Genomic DNA, 18,347 nt, shown 5'->3' on the forward strand with positions numbered 1-18,347 from the left:
ACCTGACACAGACACCACGTTTTGCCGCCAGAAATTCCACAATGAATTGGGTTTTGAACCTGTCAAATGGCTGTTTTTATATTTTAATCTTTGTGCTCAAGTAAAGAAATATGATTTTGGCTTCCAGACTTTGCTTCCTATTTCAAACATGTAAATCTTAATCCTGCCTTAGTAGAGGAATAAACCCTTGAAAAATAAATGCTCCAGAAGATCTGCAGAGTCAAAGCAAGGTGGCAGTGCTGTGGCTGTGAGCTCTGGTGGCCTGCTGTCACCCCAGGGCAGCACCTGGTCACACAGCCCAGGCTCCCTGTGGGTGACCAGCTGAGCACACAGGGGCTTCAAACAAGGGACTTTGCAGAAGCTCCAAACCCAGGCTCAGAGTCTCTCATATTTGTCAGTGTTAGGATGTATTAAGGCATTAAAACTCGACTGGCACATGATAATTGTGTTAGAGCTGCAGGGGTTTTAAAGTTAAAAGACAGTAATGTTGCTAAAATGAAAAATTCAAAACTAGTGTTTTCTGTCATATTGATATTTTGATTTGAAGGAATAGCCATTAATCAGAGCTAATTGAAATTAAATAAGATTTTTAAAATTAAGTTATTTCATTGCCTGGCCATTTTTAATTAAAGAAAGCAATTCAATTATGAAATAAAATCAGATGTGCTGGTCAGCAATGAGTTTATACATCTGCTTAAATTTCATGGAATCATGGAATGGTTTGGGTTGGAGGGTTTGTCTTGTATGAGCATATTCACAGCAGGTGAGTGGCATCCCTGAGCTCCTCCACTGAGGTCTCCTACCCCACCAACCCTCCCTTCCACGTTGTGGGAGAGCTGTGAACGTCCTTCTGTTTGTACCTATCCCCTCCTGGGCAGTTTGCAGTGTGTGACCCTCCTCCAGAAGCCCTCACGATAATTCCTGCTCTGTGGCTCACGGCAGCAGAGGTGTGGGCTGCCCTTTGGTCCCTCTCTGGCACCTGCTGGGGCAGGCAGCACACGGCTCCTGGTGCTCTGCTGAGTCCCTCAGCTGATGCTCCCTGGATCCACATCTCCTGCCTGGATGGGGCTGCCCTGGGAGCGGCCCCTGGGCCACCAGCGGAGCCTGAGTCACTTTTGGGGACAGCAGCTGCCCTGCAGACACGGCCGAGGTGCGCGGGGAAGCGCTCGGGAGGGTTTTGCTTGTCTCTGATTCAGCCTTGAAAGCAGCTGGCAAAAGTCACCGGGCCTGGCTTCAGGCCCAGCTCACACAATTAGAAAAGTATTAGCTGAACTTAATAGGAAAATCAACATTAAGCAGATAGGAGCTGGTACAGTTGTTAAAGACTATGTAGTGTTTTTCCCTGGCAGAAGCCCAGGCTAATGGAGGGCTTCCAGCACCAAGAGCAGCCTCCAAATGAAGGCTTAATTGGCCTCTGAAGCCACTCATATAATTACAAACACTTTTAATGAAGCATGAAAAATACAAGAGCCTGGGCCTGGGACATGGAGGGAAGAAATCACCTCATTCATCTCAGAAAACAAAGCAAAGCTGCTTTTCCTTCTTCCTTACACTGAAATCTTCCCAGCTCCTGCCTGGCCAGCAGACTCCTGTCAGGGGCCAGCTTCCAGGGCAGTGCTAAGACCGAGGGGAAATCTAACACAAGACAAAAGTTCTGCTTTCTCCTGACTGTGGGGGACCCCTCTGCAGGTCCCCCAGCCCCGGCTGTGGGGTGGACACTGGGATGGACTTTGACTGCCCACTGCTGGTGTGCACAGCACAGCTGATTTGGCAGAGGATTTTTTGTTTGATTCTGCTGTAACTTCAGCTAAATGGCCCCTCTGATTTCTGTTCAACAGCTGCTCCCTGGAGCACAAGCCTCTGCCCATTCCTCAGCAGCAGCACCTGTAGCACCTGGTTCAGCCAGAGCCACACATTCCCTGCCAGAGCCTGGAACGTGAGTCCCAGAGGAGAGTCCAAGGCACAGCCCCTCTGCTGCTTTGCTGGGCTGAGGCAAAGGGCCATGGGGTTAATGCTGTGATTTTCTGGCTGGCTGGGGGCACCCTGGTGGCTCCTTGGTTTGTTTCTCAAGTCCTCCTGACAGAGTAACCGAGGTCTGGAAGGGAGTCAGAACCCGTCTGGCCCAGCACTCACAAAGAGCAAGGAGTGGTGGGACATCCTGTGTCCTTTCTGTAGATCAGGTGGTGTCTGGTCCCACCAAAAGGAAACTTCAACCAGGAATGTTAGGAAGGATCCAGAGGCAGTTCAATCACAAAGGCTCCCTCCCTGTGTACACGAGCAAAACATCTGCACCAGCACCACACCCAGCCTTGTCCAATTAGCCATGCCATCATCCAGGCTAATTAGCCTACTCAGAGCTTCGCAAGGCCACAGCAATGTTGCTCATTCTTTCAGTGTCAGCTCAGATCACACCACACCACTTCCCCGTATATTTCATCCCAGTGTTTATCACTAAGGCCGGGTTGGGAGCTGTGTCTGTCCATCACCCACACCTCTGCTGCCAAAGCTCACAGCTGCTGATGCAGGGAGAGGAAACACTCAGGAGAGGAGCTCCAGTGGTCTCGTGAGGAAGGGGAATGGCACTGGGACTACCAGGGCAGCCAGAAGGGCAGCAAGGAGGCAGCAGTCAGCTGTGTGCCTGCTGTGGGGTAGATAAACACCACTGAGCATCACTTTGGAGCAAGCTGGTTTCCAGCACACACCTTGAGGGATTTGAGGGCTCATGGCCCTACCTTGGCTTTCCCTCCTGGACCCTGTGTTCCTCTCTTTGGAGAGCTCTGGTGCTCACTTCTCACGTGCCAGCACAGACCCCACACAGTGCCCACACAAAGCCACTGAGACACTCAGACTGGGCATGAGAGATAGGAAATTTCCATCCTCTCCAAGAAACTGATTTTGACTGGACTTACTCAGCCTCCTGTCACTGCTGTGGCATTCACCTGCACCTTCACACTGAGAGATGGACACTGGTCGCTGGACCACAATTTTTTTTCATGTGACTAACACGGTTTGCCAGCAAATTCCATCCAAGAGTCCTAGTCCTGCACAGGCCAGACTGTGTCAAGAAATGCTGCAGGATAACCCCACACATTTGTGATCTCAGGGGGCTCCAGCCAATCTGCTGAAGCAGGCAGTATTCAAGCAAAGGGACAGAGCATCCTCTCCCACCCCAGAAGATGGTGATTAACAGCTACTGTTTCCCTGGCACAACCTGACACAGTCAGCTCCAAAGGAATGGCTTTTTCCTTGGCTTTGCTGGGTTTTACTTTAACAGCTAAAATGCTAACATTTGATCAAATCACACTTGGCTGGAGCAAGACCTGTCATGGGCTTAACTGCCCTCAAGTGATGATGAGCAGAAAGTGCAGATAAATGAGGCACCTGAAGAGGAGCACGTTCTGCAGCAGCCTGAGTGAGCCTTCAGAGAGGCTCATTTGTGCACAGGAGCCTTTCCCTCACATGTCCCAGGCACAAGGCAGGGATTTTGCTTTGAAGTATCTGCTCTGGCTCTGCCCCAAGGGCTTGCTGGGGTTCCCTGTTTCCAGCTCTGCTCAGATAACCATCACACCGGCTAAATGAGTGCAGCATGGCAAACACGGAGGCAAAGCAGTGCCAAATGATCCTTCAGAAGGCAGAAAAGGACCCCAGCTCCCAGCCCACCTGTTTTTTACAGCTGAGATGACGCGGGTTCCTGCACGCGCTCGGCTGCCGGGCGATGACTCTGGGTGCAAATATCAACAGAACAGTTGTGTCTTTGGCCACGTCTGCACAGCCCTGCCACAAAAGTCACAGAAATAAACAGGGCCTGTGCCATCCACACGAATGATTTGTCAGATTTGTCACTGATGGATGTGTCACTGGAAGAGGGTGACCAGGAAAGCAGTGCATGATCGCTCAGCTCTGGACACTGAGATCCATCAGAAGTGAGCGGGTGATAAGAGCATCCAGGTCATTCTCTGCAGGAGCAGAAGGGTTCTCTCATGCAGATCGTCTTTAAACTAAGAGCTGATGCTCTGAGTATGCAGAGTCACCAGGGCCAAGCCTTTTTCCCCCAGGCAACCGGATCTCAGAAGGATCTTCACATTGTGGCACATGTGTGAAATGAGCTGGTGTGAACCAGGCAGCAAAACTGCAGGTACAAGGGAAGGAGGCTGGAGCCAGCTGGGGTTCAGCCTCTCCTCCCAGGATATTTGTGATAGGACCAAAGTTTTAAGCTGTGCCAGAGGAGGTTTAGATTGGTATTAGGGAAAGCTTCTTCACAGAAAGGATGATCAGACACCGGGATGCCCTGGGAGGTGCTGGAGTCACCACCCCTGGAGGTGTCTGAGGAAAGACTGGACACGGCACTCAGTGCCATGGGCAGGGGCACAGGAGGTGGTGGGTCATGGATTGGTCTCAGAGGTCTTCTCCAACCAAACTGGTTCCAGGATTCTGTGTGACAGCAGGGATCTGCTGGAGGTGTGGGATGGACACCTGGGGATGCCAGAGCTGCTCTTTCTGCTGGCTGCAGGTCTGACCCTGCTCACAGAGAGCTCCAAACCTCAGGGGAAACCCTGACAGGGCAGGCTGTGGCCAAACCACCTCCAGAGAAGAACTGGAGCGTGCTGATGAAAGGGAGGAGGGTGGGAGGGCCGGCAGGAGCTGTGCCCAGGGTGACACTGGGAGCCGCAGTCCCGTGCCCTCCATGGCTCTGCCCTGTGCTGAAAATCAGATTTGTGGTGTCTGCAGCACCCCAAACAACTGACTCCTGTCACAGGGAAGCACCTGGGGAGAATATTTCCAAAAGATCAGACTATTGCACTTGATATAATGAATCAATATTATGAAATAATATTATGGAATATATATTGAAATATATGAATATGCAATAACATTAATGTAATTAATATTATCATATTGAATATATTATAATACATTGAATTCATATTCAATATATGAAATAATCTTGATTATTTCTCAGTCCTGAAGAGAGGCTGCTGTGTCCACGCTGCTGAACCGAGCCCCCCGCACCGGCCTGAGCTGGGGAGGACGGAAGGTGCCAGCAGCTCTTTCGGGAGTGGCTGCAGGACGGGCAGAGATGCTCATGTGCCCTTTTTGCCAGGGAGAAAGGACGTGTCAGAGCTTTCCCAACAGAGGGAGCACCACGACAGCCGTGGCTGCTGCCAGCCCTCACCTGCGGTGATTTATTCTGGAAGAGCTGGGTGCCCGTGCAATCCTCTGGGCAACTGTGCCTGAGCTGTCGGGGTGAGGCTGGAACTGGATCATCAGAAAGCAAATGTTTCCAACTTGGAGACCATTCCGGGTTGGAAAATACCGAACTTACTTATCCTCAGTGAAAATCTCTAAATTGGGATTTGAAAGGCGCTTGTGGATCGAGTAAAGCAGCGGCTCTCCTGCTCTGCAGACGTTCCCTAGGAATTACAGAAACTGCCTGTGGTCCCTGCAGACTGGAATGGAAATTGTTTCATACGTGCCACAAGGACACATTTCAGATCAACAGTCTGTCCTCAGACTGGCAACAGATGAAGTGCAACATTTGTATTAGATTTGGTGACCACAGCAATATCAAACTTATTAAAGTTTCATGTTTATCAAATTGGCAGCATAAGCTGATAAATGATCACCTGTTTTCACTCAACAGAGAGATTAGAATAGCTCCCTTCCTAGTGTGCATACTGAAACTGCAAACACCATGTTTCCTCTGTTTGGAGGAAGCATTTTTGGCAAGCTCTGCAAAACTTATTTTTGTGATTCCAGTTAACCTATCTGTGGCAGAAAAACACAGAGGAGAAAGACAGGAGCAGCAGATTGGGCCTGATGAGAATCTGGTGTGAAAACCAGAGGCCACCAAGGACAACTGGTGCAAAAGCTAAGAAGTGTAACATCAAACCCACAATAATCTTGAAGCCTGCCATGACTCAGGCTAAAAGCCTGAAAAATTTGAGGAATGCCCAAATGGCAAGATCTTTTGTCATGGTCATAACAGCACGGGGTGGCAGTGAGGAATCCATAAAATCCACCCTGCTGCCTGGAGTGCAGAATGAAGGATGGGTTCAATTGTTTCTGCTGTTGCTGCTCACATCTGCTGGGTCCCAGAACATCTCAGATCTTTGCCAGCTCACACAGTCTCCAGCACAACACCGCAAACGAATGAATCAGAGAAGATTTCTCGCACTACTGGAATTAAACACTCACACAAGGACTTCACTGGAGCAAAGCCTTATCTCTGCTGTGCCTGAAGCTCCCCTGAAGGCTCTCTGGGATTCACAGCCTCTCACTGTGCTGGGAAACCCAGCAAGTTTTCATGAGGGCTCCTGCAGATCTGAAGGAGCTGGATGGCAGGGCTGCACTTTGTTCAGCTGGACTGAAAGCCTGAACCTCTCAGAGCCTCCCTGTGGAAAGGAAACGTTCCCAGTGTCCAGTACACTCTAGCACTGGGAACACTGGGTTGCTAACACTGTCACTCAGCATCGCTTTCACCAAGGGCAGCTCTTGTCTCTGTACAAATCAGGCGTGACCTGATCATCAGCTGTGACAGGACCTTCTCAAACACCAACAGGAGCCAGTGCAGACACTTCTCAGCCAAAGAACAGGAAGGCCCAAAGGATCAGGAATCACCTCATCATCCTGCCCTTTATGCTCTATTCAATTTGACTTTTGTGTCACATGAACATCATTATGAAAATACATTTAGTATTCACGTAACCATTGAAAAAGGTGTTTCTACATAGAGCATAGAACATTAATGCAATATTGTTCTCACATTTCAGAGAGAACCTTGAATTGAGGGCTTAAAAATCAGTAGCCTCCTTCCCAACAGATTTGTGAATATATTTCAGTGGTTAGAGAAACAGTTGGGAATCAGAACATTTAGTTCTCATCACAAGTTTTTTTTTAGAGCTTTCTAGATCTCTAGTCATGTCATCAACATAATATTCTGTGTCTGTTTTATCTGGTTTTAAAATAACTTATTCATTTTCCTATATCGTCATCTTGCAGCACCCAAAATGTCCCAGAAGCATTTGCAGGGTCATTAACACTGTTGCTATAACTACTGCAGCCTCCAGTGCAAAACAGGGATGCTCATTAGCACCAGCAGCAGTGCTGACAAAACACAGACTGACTTGGAGGCAGTCTGGCTACTTTGTGGCCTGGATTTAATATTAGCTTTCTATTAATGGGGGGAAAAAAAGTGTGTGTGCGTGGGGGAAAGATAGTTTGTGATTATTCCCTCCCTCTCCACATTCCTCCAGACTTCCAAGGCAATTCTCAGGAGGTGCACAGCACACTGCTTCAGTCCAGACTCGATTGCTGCAGTGTAATACAGACAAAATTCCAGCATCTGGGGCATAAAACCCACGCAGAAGAGTGAGTGGGACAGGCCCTTCAGACCATGGCTGGTGGGTGCTGGAAGAGGGGACACAGCTGCTCATCCCCAGCCAGAAGCTGCCTGGCACAGTGGCCACTCATAATTCACCTCTGAATCATATTCCATGCTCCAAATCTTTCTTAAATCAGCCTAGATGGACTGTGGTGGCTACAATTAAAAATGTTTTCTGGGAACAGAAATCAGCAGGTAACAAAATGATGGCAGACGAGCACAGACAGTATTTTATACACGTAACAGGGAAAAAAAGCTCATGTGACCACCAGTATTGCAGAAAAGTGACACAAAATCATGCAGTCTATATTTATTTACTTATCTGTAAAAGGCAGAATGAATTATCAAATGCAGCTGTGGGTAAAGCCAGTTTAAAATATGCATGATACAATGCAAAAGCCTTCTCTGAAATTGAAAATGAGCTTTAAACTGTAACCCTGCTTCTTAAAGTTCCTTGGGTTACAAAAGGCAGTTGTGCACTGTTTCCCATTCAGTCTGAATTTAAAATTTGGATCACACATGTAGCACATGAGAGTTTTTCAGTTTTTCACGCTATTTAAAAAAAAAAAAATCACACTAGATATAATCTTTTTATTCTTTCAATGTTTCACACATTTGGATTCCTAGCAGGGTTGGGGTTTTTTTTATTTCTTTTGAATATTAGTGTCTCAAATTCCCATCCTCCTCAGCTCCACAAGAAAAAAGCTGCAGTGGGACTCTCACCAGAACTAAATAAGTAAAACACAAAAAATGATGGGAGGTGATGAGCTCATGTCTTCTCAAAGCTCAGTGTCCTACCTGAGAAATCAAAATGAGACACTGCCATTAAAAACATGAGAACTATTTAATTCCTAATCAATTAACTACTGCATTAAATTTAACCCTTTCCAGTGCCTCCTTCAGCTAACACTGAAGATGTTTCTTTATTAGATGTGTCATTCCTATGACACCTCCAATAGAAACTTAACTTAAACCCAAGAAACTTCACTGACATCAGACTTGTAAGTGAAGAGGTAATTCGTGCTGAACAACCTCAAAGATTAAAACATTTTTACCTTATGCAAACTGAAATGAAAAGTTTTGGGTTATTAAGTAACAAAATAAAATTGAAAAATCCATATTTATTTTTTTTTCTGAACTAAAGGCTTTTTATCCTGGCTGGGAGATTGCAAGTAAAAATAAATCCATACAGAGAAGTTAAAGAGAGAGCATTTAGTGGACAAGCTGGAAATTAGAAGTGGGTGGTTGTAGTTTCTGAAGAATGGCACAAAAATTAAAATATCTGCTGACAAAATGATTGATCAGCCAAAGCTTGGAGGAGATGCTGAGGAGCTCTGGGTTTGAAGCCAGCTGCTGTGGGTGGACCTGTGGCCAGCACATGGCCCTGAGGCTGCAGAGGGCAGCTGGGGGTGGATGGATCCCCAGGGAGCTGGGTGTGGATGGATGGATGGATGGATGGATGGATGGATGGATGATGGATGATGGATGGACCCTCTGGAAGCTGGGTGTGGATGAATGATGGATGATGGATGGATGGATGGATGGATGGATGGATGGATGGATGATGGATGATGGATGGATGGATGGATGGATGGATGGATGGATGGATGGATGGAGGGAGGGAGGGATGGATGGATGGATGGATGGATGGATGGATGGATGGATGGATGGATGGATGGACGGATGGATGGATCCTGTGGGAGCTGGGTGTGGATGGATCCTGTGGGAGCTGGATGGATCCCCAGGGAGCTGGGTGTGGATGGATCCCCAGGGAGCTGGGGACAAGGCTGCACGCTGTTTTGTGAGGTGTCACTGGCACCAGGGCTGGTTCCAGGAGCCCTGGGCACGTTTGGGAGCTCGGAGCAGCCCCAGCAGCCCAGCCCTGCCGAGCTGCAGAGTCACTTCCCCAAGTGACGGGGACACAGGCGGAGCTGCCCCCGGAGCCTGCAGGGCACGGCCACCTCCTGCCACCTCCTGCCACCTCCTGCCACCTCCTGCCACCTCCTGCCACCTCCTGTCACCTCCTGCCACCTCCTGCCACCTGCTCTGGACACAGGGCTGGCCAGGGCAGCATGTGAGAGCCCCTGGCAGCACGGACCGGGGCTGAGGCAGCCAAGGGAGCCTCGCCACAAGCTCTTCCAGAGGAGGATGGAGAACCCACTGCTTTTATTCCCCCAGCTCAACATTTCTGCTTCTGAGGATAAAGCCCATTTCAGAGCCATGAGATCGGCAGGTCGGGAGGAGCCACAGAAGGGAAACACTGGGTGAGTGTTCAGCCCTCAGAGGGCTCTGCTCACAAGGAACACTCTTCCAGCATCACTTGTGGGGCTGAATTTGGGGCACAGCTCATTTAATTTTTGACATATGTATGAGAACTCATGAACTGCAATCCCAGAAATCATATGTGTAAAATATTAACTCTTCTTAAAGAGTTATCTCAAAGAGCTCTTGTTTTTTTGAGGGCAAGAAACAAATCAAATTAATGATCTAAAAATACTAAGAAAGAGAGGTTGCAAGAAGTTCTGACAAATGCTTCTCTAAAGCCTGAATATGATCCGGGAATGCTTTCTTCACAAATTTCAAATGACAGGAAGTAAAACTTCCTTTTTTCTTTGTGAAATATTAAAAGCAGAAGACGCTGAGCCAACTGTTTATGTTCTCTAATGGCAAGTTTGGCCCCTTTTTCTTTAAAATAAATGAAAAGGATGCTGGAAATGAAAGGATTTCCATTTTGATTTTTTTTTTTTTTGCCAGCGCTTCATATGTAAATTTGTGCTAAGCTATGAAGAAAAAAGCATTAATGTGAATAATATATGTAGGAGAAGTGACACCAACATTACTGTAAGTGAAAATAGGGAGATCTATAACACAGAAGCAGAGAATGCTTAAGAGGGAAAAACTTTCTACCATGTTTCTTGAACATCTGCTCCAATTCTGTTTTAGAGCTAAGCAGAAGAGAAACAGGCTGAGCCTGCTCCTGCAGAGACCTGAATTCCATGCAGGTGATCACCTTGGCAAACCTGGAAGCCTGACAAAAGCAGCGAGGTAAACATTGTGAAAGATGGGTCTGGCTGGGGATTCCTTCCGAGGAGCAGCCGGGTGACTCAGGGTGTTTCCTGTACCCTGTGTGTGTTCAGGGGCAGAGTAACACCTTGAAAAGTGACCAGGGCTCCCCAGGCATGCAAACACTACAGAATTACCTGGTGTGCATCAAATCTCCCACACCACTGGTCCCCATACACCTGCAGAGGGGTTTAAACCCTGTGCCAGCAGCCTTGGTGGGACTCCAGTGATTCCACAGAGCAACAATCAATTCAAAAGTGCAGCTTGCAGGAAAATCCTACAGCTCCATGCAAAGCAGGTGTTCCAGAGACTTCTGTGATGTCCAAATGCCATAGGTGTTCTAAATACTGAATGCAGAGCTCTTCAGTAACTGCAATAATTGGTTGAATACTCTTGTCTCCAAAATCCATAGACTCTGGTAGGATTGTCCCTAGGATTTACCACAAAGATGCAGGGTACAATCCAGGCTTTACTGACTTCCATAAGAGTTTAATCCCTCACTTCAGTGGAGGACCAAGATCTCATTGATATATTAAGAATTGCATTTGTAGGTCCTGGCTGAGAAGAAGGACTGGATAGAATTCTGCAGCACCATGGCCTAAAAAATGTCCCAGCCCTTGCTTTCCACCCAAATCTCCCCAGAACCCTTCAGCGCTTGCCACAGCCTTTTGTCTTGTCCAGCAGGTCCTGTTTTGGGACCAGGCTGCCTGATTTGACCAAAGCTGCTTCTCCAAGCCCTCCTGATTAACGAGCACGTGGCAGAGGTCACCCAAGGGCCCAAACTCTGCTCCTAGAACCCATGGAAAGGTGGCTGGGAGGGGGTATCCAAACACCCCCCAGGCCGTGTTTCCTGCTCTTGTTCTGCAATATCCTGGTTGCAGACAAGTGAAACCATTCTAAGAGTGCATCTGTAAGGAGAAGGCAGAGCTGCCTGCATGCAGACAGGGCTGCTGGCTCCTGCACCCCAGGTATTTAATACAAATTTAAATTAAATTTAATACAAATACAAAGTACAGCCATTCACTGCATTCTTACAATCTGCCAGACACTTTCAGAGCAGAAACAATGAATCTGAAGAATTTCCCCCTTTTAACAGACCATCACTTCCTCACCCAGCCAGCTCTCTTTTACCTTGTTACTCTCAGCTGGTGCCTGACGAACAGAGATTTCGCTGTTCTTGTATGGAAGAGAAACTTGTAGATTTTTGCTGGTCTTTATATTTGGATTAAAGTGGCAATTATATTTGCCAAAAATGGAAAAAAAAACAAACAAAACAAAACAAAACAAACTAAAAAAAATGTACTCTTTTTCAAATAATAAAGTGAGATAATAGTTTGATGTTTATTAAGTGATTTACTTAGCTTTTATGATTTCCATTTTTCCAACAGAATTACTAAAATAAGTAGAATTTAATGAAACACTGCAGATGGAAATTGGGGTGATGGTACAAAAGTTAATTGAAAGTTAATTTCTAGTTTAGATGTTTATCCATTAGCTTAAATTTGTTTGTTCTCATGTTTAGAAAGTGGCAAAGCTGAACAAATCTTGGTTTGTCTGTTATTGCACAAGCTCACTGCTGCACTCAGGGGTCTGTGAGGCTCCGGGGCTGTTGCAGATTCTGAAGGAAGAACAGAAATTCACAGTAGAAGTTTCCAAACCCAGCAAAGATCCTCTCCAGCATCCCATGCCTTTGTGGACTGAGTATGTGGTCTGAAGTCATAAGGCTTTATCTCTCACTATGACCAAAATCATTTCTGCAGGTGCAGGAGCCTGCAGCTGACAGAGCTCACTGTACTTTTTGTAATTCTCATAACCAATGAACTCTGTAAGGGACTGAGGTTTCATTTTGTCTGACTCCAGAATCTCCCTGCTTTCCTGAATTTCCTTTCTCCAGCGTTTGTATCTCTCCTCACAAACTGTTTTCCTCTCTCTAGTGAAAGTTTTCATTCTTGCAAGCAATGACTTCAGCTGTGGAACGTGTGACACCTATTAAAATTAAAATAAATAAATAAAAATCTCCTCCTTTTGAGCTTTGTGCAAACTCAGGATCATTACTGGTTTAAATTCTTTCCTAAAGAGACTGGAATTTCCTTTCATCTAAACTTCATGTGCCTACAGGTTTTGCCGAGGGAGCCCAAACTGTAAATTAGGCAACAGAACAGCAAGCCTTGATGAGGAAGTGGGATCATATTCCAGAAACATTCAGTCCATAAGAACTTGATCTGACCAATTAATCCTGGACCAGTCATTTATTGATACTTTCAGTGTCCTGTGGTTTGCCTTGGAATGAAAATGGTTGTAAATATTCACATCCACAAAGCAACTGATAATATTTTTCCTTTCTTTGCTGTTTCCTTGAAGTGAAACACGTGCAGCCTGTCATACTTGATGAATATGAAGAGTTTTATAAATGAGGCACAGAATAACACAGCATTTGAAATGTTTGTGGTAAACAAACCAGACTACATGTGCTATTGCCCTGCAAGACTGACACCTAAACTATCTTGCTACAGTTTTGTCTTCAGGCTATAGAATGATGCATATTTCATTAAAAGCAGAATGTTGTAACAGCCTCAGAGTGAGAGTATTCAAAACCACATCTCAGTGCCAGAATCTCAAGTGTAAACAGCTGACAAGACCTGCTTCCCTTAGGACTTTTACCATGCTACATGGTCTCAATTCCCTTAAAGATTACCAGCACAACACAAATGCCACAGCAGAAAGCCTCTGCTCTGATGGTTTTATAGAAAGAGGAAAGAAGTATAACTCTGCCAGAAAAAATGTCAGGAAAGAGTTAAAGCAAATATTCCTGAAGTCCCTGAGAGAATGATCTCCCTTAGTGATCTCCCTTCTCTCCCAAATTTGTCCTAAAGCAGGACACAGGATCTGATGAAAGGCTTTGTGAAACAGCCCTGAGCCCCAGTGGTAACAGATGATGTGTGTTACACAGCTCCTCAATGCACAGTCTCAGCAATTCTTCAAACTCCTTTCTGTTTCTCAAGCAGTGTGTCTCCTGAAGAAGCAGTGAAATGGGGAGAGTCTTTTGACAAACTGCTTTCTGAGAAAGGTCAGTGGTTTTTTCTGTCTCCATGCAGACTGGTAGGATGGAAAATGGATGGTAAAGGATGGAAAATTCTAAAATCCAGTTATGCCCTCAACTAGAAGTGGCAGTTACTTAAACTAGGTATGATGGGTCATTTATAGCAGCAGGTATTTCCTGCTCCCCTCGTCTTCTTATGCTATAGCTTGCTGTCAGCTTGTGAAAACAGTTTAAAATTATCTTTGAGTTTGGTGTTTTATTGAACAAAGAAATATAGCAGACAGCAAAGAGTCTCTTCAATAACCAGGAGCATTTAATCTGAATATGTCTCAAATATTCCTGACTGCATATGTTCCATGTACTTAAGAAAATACCTTGTCACTCCTGGCAGAGTTTGTTTCTAAGCCAGTGACTGGATCCAAGCTGATTTGATCCAAGATCATTTGAGAGGCCCTGCTGCTGCCATAATTATCAAATGCACATAAGTTCCTGCCTTCATTTTGGAGGGGCACACGTGTGTTTCAGCTGCAGTGCTGGACACTGTGTGCTTTTCAAACCTGTTCCCTGAACAGTTCACATCCACACAATTGCATTATTTCCACAGATGAAGTGTGCTTGGGAAAGAAAATATCCTCAGCATAGCAGCAGCAGGATAAAGTAAATGATAGAGATGCTGAAAGCCATCCATTTAAAATTACTGCTGAAGAATGGTTTGCTTATGAGCAAAGATTCAAAGAGTCTTTTGATCAACCTAAATTGATATTCAGCTGGAATGAAGTCCACCATTTCCACATATAAATACATGTTTTGCTTAATGTTTTTTCTAAATTTATGAGACCTTAGTAACATTTTTTTACTGATGCTGTGAATTCTGTGATGAGTTGCAGGATCATAATGAAGAAACTGCACTTATTTTAAAACATTTATGTATTTTAAGACAATTATCTGTAATGTGGTATTATCCCAAGGGAGAAAAACATATTTTACTACTTTGAAGGAGTAACTGTCTGATAAGGATATATTCTTTAATGCAATTCAACTTTCCCTTTTGCAGCTGGGCTGGAAGCCTTCACAAAGTTTCTGAAAACGGAGTTCAGTGAGGAGAACATTGAGTTCTGGATAGCCTGCGAAGATTACAAGAAAAGCAAAAGTGCACAAGAACTTCTGCCAAAAGCCAAGACCATTTTTGAAACATTTATACAGAAAGATGCTCCAAAAGAGGTAAAGACCTTCCTCATTATACGCAGGGTCTGACTGACACAACTGCATCAGGTGAAATCTGATTTTAAGAAGTGCGTGCCCACAAGCAGCTTCAAGAGCTAATCCTGCAGTCCCCTGACATCAGAGGAATTTCATAAAAGTCAGAACTCTGGCAGGAGGATGGATTTGTATTGCTTGGCTCCCTCTCCCTTTTCCACCCCTCCACCTCCAATTGCATGTCCTTGGTACGTTACTGTCAGCATAAAACAATGCTGATATCACAATCCCCACCAACACTAAGGCCTTTTGTTAGTATCCTAAGAATGAAAAAAGTTTTCATATTTCCAACTTTGTCATTTTTCTGAAGTGTGTTAGAAATGATTCATAAATGAACAAAAGAAGTATTTTTTTGCCTGCCCTAAGAAGGAGATGAACAGGTTGGGAGATTATCAACTTTTCAGTGAAATCACAAGCAGCCTCTTGAAGAGTTTTTTTGGACTTACAGTTTCCTGTAATGCCATCACATTTGAGCAGATCAAATATGTCACTTGCCAATCAATACCTGTATTTATTTTATTTGCCAGAATAGCAGAAGTTAAACACTGACTTCTGCTTCCTTGTGATGAGGGTGAAAAAGGTGTAATTCTCATTTTAGTGGAAGGATTGCAAAGTGGTGCAGTTTCCACCTGCAATTCCCACAGATTGCATCAGGATTCAGATCTGCTTTTCCTAGGAAATTCCCACTTTTAAGGACTTCTGTCCCTTTTCCTTCCTTTCCCTGCTGTGTGCCTTTATGGGGAAGCAGCCCTGGACAGGTAACAAGTGCTGACACTGTCAGTGCTGATGATGATGAGCAGGAGTCCCACTGGGGCCAGGGAAGTCACAGTAACATGACAATTTCTTTCTGTGCCAAACCTGAGCCTGGTGCAGGCAGCACAGTGGGTGCTGTGGGTCACCCTGGACCCTTGGCTTTGGGGTGCCTTCCTGCCTTGGGTTCAGCTGAGACCACACAGCTCTGGAGCTTGCACCTCTTCTCGGACTCCTTGTCCAGCAGGACACTTTTAAACACAAATTTCGGAGCCTAGAGTTCCATAGGATCATAACATTTTGGATGAGTGGACCCTTCTCTGATCACTAATTGCCCTTCAGCTCTTAGATCGAGACTATTTGTTCCAACTAGCTGTATGGAAATAACAGGCACCTCTCGGGAGGGAAAAGAAAAACATTATAGAAGTCACTTTTTGACAGAGTTAACAATTTATTTATATATATTCTAGATTATTTTTCAAAATAATGTGCTTGAATCAGTGTCTGTCATTCAATTAAAATTCTTATACCATTAATCCCAGGGTGAATGCAGCAGCACATGGAATAAATAGTCATTTAGAAATGCTTTTTCAATCTAAAGACTCTAGAGACCCATTTAAATTTTTTAAAAAAATTTATTAGAATTTTCTCACCTTCCTGCTACCCAAGCTACACAGAATCCAGGAATTTTAACTATTCCTTAACATTCCCTCATTAGAACAAGTTCTACTTTAATCCTTAAATGAGAGAGGGGAGAGCTGCAATAGTCGGGTGCTGCGAAGCTGGGACGCTGCAACGATACAGCCATGGGTTGGAAAGTTACTTTTGGTCAAATGTCAGAGTTTATCTCCTGTTTCACCAGTTTTGCAGGGTGCCAACGATACATTTGAGGAGACTTTCTGAGAGCCATCACTGGAGGCAAACACACCAATTCCGTGATTTAATAACCTGTTGGAGGGGGGACAAATAATAAAATAATAAAAAATAAAAAAATAAAGTGACATAACGAGGGCGCAGCAGCCGTGGCTAACGGGAGCTGCGCTGTGCCGAGCTGACTGAACCCCCTCTCTCTCCCCCTGTGCTGCAGGTGAACCTGGACTGGCACACGCGGGAGGTGACGCGCGTGGCCGTGGGGCAGCCGGGCCGCGGCGCCTTCGAGGCCGCGCAGCGCCGCGTGTTCGCGCTGATGGAGCAGGACAGCTACCGCCGCTTCCTCCGCTCTGCGGCCTACCTCAGCCTGCTGCGGGGCCATTCCCGCTCCTGCCGTGTGTGACACATTCCTGCTAACTGAATTGTAACTGTTATTAAAGTTATTATTAGAGGCAAGCAAAAGAACCAGTGTTCCAAGGCAGATGCACCCCTTTGCAGATGTTACATGTTAAAATTGAGGTACAGGATGGAGTTTGGAAGATCAGTGATGTCCCAAGATGAAAATGGCCTTGAGATGGACAAAATTAGAGCGACTTTAGGCATTGGGCCTAAAACCCAGTAATTATCAGACTAATGAGTAGATTTGCATAACACAACGCTCAGTACGCACGTGCAAACCTGTAAGGTAATCCAAAGGACAATGAGGAAGAGGAGAAGCCTTCTCCAAAAGACCCCAAAAGAAGACTGGAGACCCCCTAACAACAAGTGAGGCATGGGCCGTGAAGAAAAATGACGAAAAGTCAGAAAAATGGGAAATAGGAGGAAACTGACAGGAAGCATGAATGAATATGTATAAGCACACAGTATATGAGTTTAGCTTGAGGTGTTTTGTTTTGTACCTGAGGCAGGGTGGGGAACCCCCTCTCTTGGTGCAGACATACCTTGAAGCTTGGGGCAGTTCTTAAAATCTTAAACATTGGTCCGGTTTGGGAAGCAGCTGCAGGATTTATCTGTAACTATGACTCGTATATTAAGTTGCTGCTTGTGCAATTTAAGCTTTCTCCCTTTCTCCCCCTTTCTGTAAGTGCTGAAGGAGAAGAGGAGCAGTTCCTGAGGATGGGACTTTGTGTTCATGGTTAATTTGAGTGTATATGAACTGCTGGATCTGCAGGTTTCCCTGTCTGCTTTATTAATTTCCAATAAATCTGATCTGCCTAAAGAGTTGTCAGGATTTGATTTATCATCAGTACATTGATGAGGAAGATGTGAAGACTTCACCCAGGGTTCAATTCTAGCTGTAATCACTGCCACAGTAATGGAATCGTTACTGTGCACAGAGATCCAAACTCTGGAGATGCTGCTGAGCCACAGTGACCCAGGAGCCATCTCCAAGCTCTTACCTTTACCTGGGGAGCAGAGAGGAAACATATTCGTGATGATGATCCTTGCTGGTTTATTCCTCATCCTCCCCTGACCTCAAAACACCAGGCACAGGCTCTTTCTGACAGTGAAAGCAGTCAGGGGCTGGGCACGGGGGTTTTTCTTTCTGACAGTGAAAGCAGTCAGGGGCTGGGCACGGGGGTTTTTCTTTCTGACATTGAAAGCAGTCAGGGGCTGGGCACAGGGGTTTTTCTTTCTGACAGTGAAAGCAGGGCTGGGCACGGGGGTTTTTCACTGGCTCTCAGGTGCTGAAGGAGCTGCCCAAGGGAACAGTGGGGTCTCTGGAGCAGCTCAAGAGCCTCTGGCTGTGGTGCCTGGGCTTAGGGGTGACTGTGGATTCACCTCCAGCCCTGAGGATTCTGTGCTGAGGAGCTCTCTAGCAGCACCAGCAGTGCCTGAATTCCAGTTCTCAGGCACTGAAAATGTGCATGCTCCTGTGCCATGGACGAGGAGCCCTGCTGGAAGAAGGGAACAGGTTTGAGAGAAGCCCCACCTGAGTGCTGGCACTGGGTTTGTTCCCACACAGATGTGAGACCTACAACCTTG

General features: G+C 45.8%; 1 protein-coding gene across 2 annotated transcripts; it reads left to right on the plus strand.

Moving 5' to 3' along the window:
* The first annotated feature begins 9,311 nt into the window (after positions 1-9,311).
* RGS18 (regulator of G protein signaling 18) lies at positions 9,312-17,571 on the plus strand. 2 transcript variants are annotated; one of them, XM_058843122.1, is made up of 5 exons: positions 9,312-9,645; positions 10,325-10,426; positions 13,447-13,511; positions 14,539-14,705; positions 16,579-17,571. In XM_058843122.1, the coding sequence occupies exons 1-5, from the start codon at positions 9,530-9,532 to the stop codon at positions 16,762-16,764; spliced, it is 636 nt and encodes a 211-aa protein (XP_058699105.1). In that variant the 5' UTR covers positions 9,312-9,529; the 3' UTR covers positions 16,765-17,571. The 2 variants fall into 2 exon arrangements, with proteins under 2 accessions (XP_058699105.1, XP_058699106.1); XM_058843123.1 differs by having other exon boundaries at positions 9,313-9,645; positions 13,450-13,511.
* The last annotated feature ends 776 nt before the right edge of the window (positions 17,572-18,347 follow it).

This window comes from Poecile atricapillus, chromosome 7 (assembly GCF_030490865.1).
Source record: "Poecile atricapillus isolate bPoeAtr1 chromosome 7, bPoeAtr1.hap1, whole genome shotgun sequence".
NCBI lineage: Eukaryota > Metazoa > Chordata > Aves > Passeriformes > Paridae > Poecile > Poecile atricapillus.

Bases quoted from the DNA above. Each gene is read 5' to 3' on its own strand.
- RGS18 (XM_058843122.1), top strand. From the start codon at position 9,530: ATGGAGAACCCACTGCTTTTATTCCCCCAGCTCAACATTTCTGCTTCT. The intron at 9,646-10,324 runs GTGAGTGTTCAG...ATTCTGTTTTAG, and splicing joins CCACAGAAGGGAAACACTGG to AGCTAAGCAGAAGAGAAACA. The intron at 14,706-16,578 runs GTAAAGACCTTC...CCTGTGCTGCAG, and splicing joins AGAAAGATGCTCCAAAAGAG to GTGAACCTGGACTGGCACAC.